Here is a 6,000-nt window from a genome sequence, read left to right on the forward strand (position 1 = left end):
TATATTCATGTCTTGAATGACAGAGAGACCAATGATCTTATTCTTTTGATGAGTGCTTGATTCTTATGATATCTTTCAATGGGGACAGATGCTAGATCTTGGGTTTAGGATTCTACTGTGCATTTCTGTTGCAATCACTTTTTATTCATCTTATAACATGTTGCTAATATGTTCTCCTTTCTATTAGGCTCCTTCATTTGGTAATCTAAGATTCCCTCCAAAATCAAGAACTTTATGTCCTTGAGAGCATTAATACAAAGAATTTCCTTCAAAGAAGGCCTGAAATGCTTTATCTTTGAATGCATGTGTGCTTTGTTATCAGAGTAAGAAGAATGATTCTCATTCATTTTTGCTCTTTCTATTAGGAGATTTGGAATAAGTTGTTTGGTAATTGTGGGGAAGTGTGGCTTTGTCTTCCATCTCTTTCTCTATCTCATCTCCTTTATAGTTTTGGCCAAAGGAAGGGGAGGAAGGTGTGATAGAGAAATGTGTTGTTTGCAGTGATTGGTGTACTTGATTGGAATGTAATGCCATTATTTTCAGGGGTTCTTCTCTTTTTGTTGCTTATCTATGGAGTAGGGTAGTGTTTTTTCCATCACTATGGGCTACAAGGAGTGGTTTATATTGAGGCATTTCTTTGACTATTCACAAGGGGACTGATGCACTTATCGTATTGATCATATAGTTTTTTTTTTTTTTCCCTTTTTTTTTCTTGCTTTTCTTTTCAATAGAGGACATTTTACTCTCTTTATTGCATATTCTTTTCTCTTTTCTAATGCAACACTTTATTTATCAAAAAATATACATGTTAGATTACCACTTTACCTAAAAGCTTAGGTTGTTAGGTTGTGACCTAACAATGTATATCAAGCTTTTAACACTCCCCCGAACATGCAACACACACTAAATAACATCCATTACAAGGAATACAAATTTTTAAATACCACATAATGAACAGGGGCAAAAAGATTTTAGATCCCTAGTCTTGCTCTGATACCACGTTAGATTACCACTTAAAAGCTTAAGTTGTTAGGTTGTGGACTAACAATGTATAACAAGCTTTAACAATACATTTTTTTTATAGAAAATTTTAAAAATATGTATATCCAGTAAAGTTTTCAAGTACTAAGAAAGAACAATTATTAGCTTTGTCCCTGATTTTAGCTTCTTCACCATAAGAGATGTTGACAACAACTCATTTAGACTACCCAGTGGTAAAGGGAAGAGGGCAGGTGTTGTTCGCGGGGGAAGGAATGGCCTTCCCTAACTTCAAAAATTTTTAATTGGCCCCTTAAATTTTTTAAGTAACGTCACTAGGCCCCCTAAAGAAAAATTTTCCATTGGCGACTGAGCACATCGATAAAACAATTAAAAAGAAACAGCCTGTAGATAAAAAATAATAATAATAAGTGACAATTTTTTTTTAAATACAAAAACAAAACTCTATGAATAATGGAGAAACTCCACGAAAGGAAGATTAATGATTCAGATAAATCATTTAATGGGAAATGCTTCAAATAAGTCCAACGAGTAACGAATAATCCTTTTATACAAAAAAAAGTAACTATCATGCCCTTTTTTGATGAATCATATAGTCCAGTGATTTCATCAACGAATAAAATTATCAAATGAATTGTAATTACAATTGAAACGATTGAAAAAGAGATATGAGTTAATATATGTTCAGTATTCTTAATTGTCTAATGTAGGGTACTTTTAGCAACATTATAAAGAAGGGTAAAATCTATTCACACTCTTTGAATTTTATAAATGACCCAATCACTAAAATGTAAATACCTAGATTATAGGACCTTTAAGTTCATGGATATCTTGCGATCAAAATATCTATTTTTCCATTTTCTCTTCACATTTGATAAAACATTTATAATTTTCACTTGAAATATTACATTTTGTAATTTATTTTGTGCATAAGCAAGTGACTGGCTCAGTTAAAAAAAAAGGTGTCTCCAGGCCATAAGGCTCCCTGCTTTGCTAGGGTTGGGGAGGATCGTCACAGTGTACGCAGCCTTACCGCAGCTTTTATGCAAAGAGGTTGTTTCCTTGGGCTCAAACCAGTGACCAATCGATCACAAAGGAGCAACCTTACTGTTGATCCAAGGTCCGTACTCACAAGACAAAAAAACAAAACAACAGCACATGACTTGTTCAGTTACCATTACCATTTGACTGGTTCAGTTTTTCTTATAAATAAATTTAAAAAAAAAAAACCAAAAAAAAGAAAAAAAAACAAAATAACAGCACATGACTTGTGTGCAAGTGTTTCTTTGCAAGCATGTGTTTATACATGTAACATGAGCGCTTGTGCATTTCTGTGACAGACATAAGTATCAAGCAACTAGCCTAGCCAAACTTGAGTCAAGTAATACTTGGGTAGGTTAGGATATGCTTTACCAAGGTTACGCATTTATATTTTTAAAATCTATTTCAAATTACTTTAAATTAAAATGAAATATATGTGTAAAATTCACATTTATAAGTACATACATACATAAAAACATACAAATATGAATATTTGGTCTTGGCCGACCTAGATTCAGTCTTGTACCTAACCAAGGCCCACTGAAGCCCATGCTCTAGAGTCTAGTCTAATCTGTGTTCATGTTTGCATATGCATGCATGCATTTAATATTTTTAGTAGCTTAAGCATTTTTTTAGTATTTTCTAAATATAAATGAGCCTTGGTAAAGTATATTTTAGCTTAATCTGAACATTGCCTGACTCGTCTAAATTCAAGTCTATCACAGTGATGTGCAAGTACTAATGCTTGCTCACACGCACGTGCGCAGTCTTGCACATGTGCACATGTGCACTTGCATGCACACACACCAGCCCACAAGTTATGAGCTCACACCAAAAGTAAATTACAAAATATAACATGAGAATTGAAAAATTTATAAATTTACTGTCCTATGTGGGGAAAAAAAAAAGACATTTCAATAAGAATTAGACCATGAAATGAAATTAACTAACAACAAAGGGTTCCTATCACTAAATTTTATAAAGTAAGAGATGACTAGGAATTTTCAAAAACACAAAGGGTGCAAATTCATTTTTAGAAACCTAGCAAGTGTGAGTGTGAATGGATTTTACCCTATAAAGAATCACACTATGATTCACAGAACCATACGTAACCATAAAAGGTAAAATTCTTCTTGATTTATTTAATATCACGTTTGTGCATAAAGTATATATATAAGTTAGAGACCACATCAAAAATTAAGTATAAGCCAAGCTTGTTGTCAATGTACATGGCATAAGAAACATGACATTAGGATGGAATCAAGCAGAACAAACCTTCCAGCAAAATGATTGTAACCTCCTTCCCTGCCGTAATGTGATTTTCCTTTTGTCACATCAAACACGGCTCTGATTTTTATTCACAACAAAAGGAGTACATTAAGATTTAATGTTTTGCTATGTCCACAGTGCAAAAGAAAATATATACTTAATAAATGGATTTTTGATTGTCAAGAGGCCTTGTGGGGAAACGGAATAGGGAGGGAAAAAAAGGGGAATTTGAGGCCTATTCTGTATTTATTTATTTTTTCAGAAATTATTTTTGGGTTTTGGAAACCATTGTCGTTTCTGCATATTAAAAATTAATAATAAATTAAATGCAGAAGGCTTTTGTTCTCAAGTCGCTATAAATTACTAGTGCACCCCATCCAAGAAAAGTCAAATTAAAGGGAAAATACACACACACCCGCAACATTTTAGTATTTCTTGAAAATGGCGGGCTTCCAGGAAAATTTTTTAAAAAACATTTGCCAGAATACCTTTTCTCCATATTTAAAGGAGAAAGGGAAAAAAAAAATAGAAAATGATGTCAAACAGCCACCCCAACACTATTAAGATTCCAAATTTTTATTTTGTTTTACTGGCAATCAAAGCAGTTCAAGGGCGGGAGAAAGGGACTGTGTGTGTGAGTACCCGAGAATTCCTAAAAGAATGGGTAAGTTATCATCAGTGCCGTTGTGCAGAGCCAGTTCTTCAACAGTAAACAATCTCTATAAAATCCAAGTAAATGCTGAGGATTACTAAACAAATCACAAATCGAATGACCCAATTAGAAAAATAAACGTTTAGAGTCCCTCCCGGATGCTGAGAAAGCCAAGGAAACTAATTATAAAGTTCTTTCACAGTTGCCAGAGTTTCTCAGCAAGCAAGCAAAGGGTACTTTTCTGTCACAACAAGAAAAGCCAGAGAAAGGGAAAGAGAACCTGTTGAGGCTGAAACCTGAAGGGAAATCTGACGAAGAGAGCGACAAGAATGACTGAAATCGCAATCCCTATAAAGGGCGACACTACCAAGATCTTTGCCGCCATCTCTCTTTCCCTCCCTCACTTCAGTTAAACCAATATTGCCTCCAGTTCGTTCTTGGTTCCAGCCGTCTCTCCCCAACCTGGATGCCACCGTACGAAATTGGACAGGCGGCGGACTGTCCAAATGTTTCCTAAGGAGTTGCATTCGTGGATTCAACCAACGATTCCACCCATTATCACATCGAGTTTTTTTCCGTTTATTCTTTTTAAAAAATATGTATATTAAATAATACACTATTCGGAATTCTAACGTAATCTCATTGCTTGAGGTAACGAGATTTGCCACATGTCACATCCAAGATAAACATAGACAAATCTCAATATTTTGAGTAGTGATATTTGTTTGTCACACATCTAAACCAGATTGGGGCTGACATTTAAATCTCGCTAATTCGTCTAACGACTCCAAGTAGCGAGATTTTTTGTGCATAAGGAATTTTTGGTTTTACCGTTTTTTATTTATTTATTATAATAATGATTAATTAAATTATTAGAGGAAAGAATCATTTATTAATTTAAATTTTCATATAGAATAAATTATATTTTATAATTTAATTAAAAATATTATTTTTATCATAAATTAATATAACAGTCATACATTGTAAATATACACTAATTATATTTAATTAAATAGAGAAATCTTCTATTATTTCATTGAGTAGGAAATATTTATATATTAATTTAAAATAATTATTTTTGAAATTATTAATCAATTAGAGAGACTAATTAATTGTAAACAGCAACCTGAGTTTAGGCCCTATTTAGAAAATGAAAAATGAGGGGGAAAAGTAAAAGAAATATAAGAGAATTTAATTTTTCATAATTCATATCAAGAAAATTGAGGAAAAAAAAAAAGTATAACAAAAGAATGCATAAAAATATAATTTTAGAAAAGATCAACATTTGAGTTTTCTGAATTATTAATCATATAAAATAAGTTATCATTTTTTAATCATATATGATGTGAAGAAAAAAAAAACAAATGAACATACTTTTTCTCAAATTTTTTTTCTGTGATTTTCTTTTTTTTTTAATATAAAATCTTTCATTGAAATGAATCTTAAAACATACCCTTATGCTAGAGATTAACGAGCTCAATTCGAAAAAGGAAAACCCGATTCCATAGTAAATGACAATTACTTTGGCTGATTTGATAGTCAAATAGGCACCAGAGAGCCTTTTGAAATGCTCCTTCAGCAACCTCTTAGGGAGGGAATCTTCGTGCAAGCAATTTCACCACGTTTTTCTACCAAAAAAAACTCCACCAAGAAATGAACCACAATACACATTGATTCGCATTGCAGAACAAGTCTACCAAGTTCCCCAAAATAATAAAACAAAAACAGTAGAGCCAATGCAAATACCGATCAGAATAGAAATCAGAACCACAAAATCCTCCCAACACAATGAAAAAGCAAAGATCAAACCTCAAATGAAATCGGCAGATGAAGAAATGAAATTACCGACAAAAGAAAAAGAGTGGGAAGTGATGCAGAGGCCTTCAAGGAGAGATTGGGAAGTAAGATTGAATTCAAGAATGGTGAAGATGGGCTTGTCTGTTGCCTTATTTATAGTTGGGCTTTGTCAGTGTTATGGGGAGGGTACCTATCCGAAACTCCTTTGACAGAGTTCGATCTATGACCATGGTCGCGGCCTC

At 33.1% G+C, this 6,000-nt stretch overlaps 1 protein-coding gene across 3 annotated transcripts in view; it reads right to left on the reverse strand.

The window, feature by feature from the left end:
- The window catches only part of LOC131147826 (membrane-associated progesterone-binding protein 4), a 60,752-nt gene extending 56,230 nt beyond the window's left edge, over positions 1 to 4,522 (reverse strand). Inside the window, exons 1-3 of one of the 3 annotated variants that reach the window (XM_058097428.1) lie at positions 4,242 to 4,522; positions 3,952 to 4,028; positions 3,316 to 3,387 (exon numbers count right to left, since the gene is read on the reverse strand). In XM_058097428.1, coding sequence (XP_057953411.1) covers positions 3,316 to 3,387; positions 3,952 to 4,028; positions 4,242 to 4,346 — 254 coding nt within the window. In that variant the 5' untranslated portion in view covers positions 4,347 to 4,522. Of the gene's footprint in view, positions 1 to 3,288; positions 3,388 to 3,951; positions 4,029 to 4,241 lie in introns of all 3 variants that reach the window. The other 2 variants (XM_058097427.1, XM_058097429.1) reach the window with 2 other exon arrangements.
- Positions 4,523 to 6,000: the final 1,478 nt, after the last annotated feature.

The sequence above is a fragment of the Malania oleifera genome, chromosome 2 (assembly GCF_029873635.1).
Source record: "Malania oleifera isolate guangnan ecotype guangnan chromosome 2, ASM2987363v1, whole genome shotgun sequence".
NCBI classification, from domain to species: Eukaryota; Viridiplantae; Streptophyta; class Magnoliopsida; order Santalales; family Ximeniaceae; genus Malania; species Malania oleifera.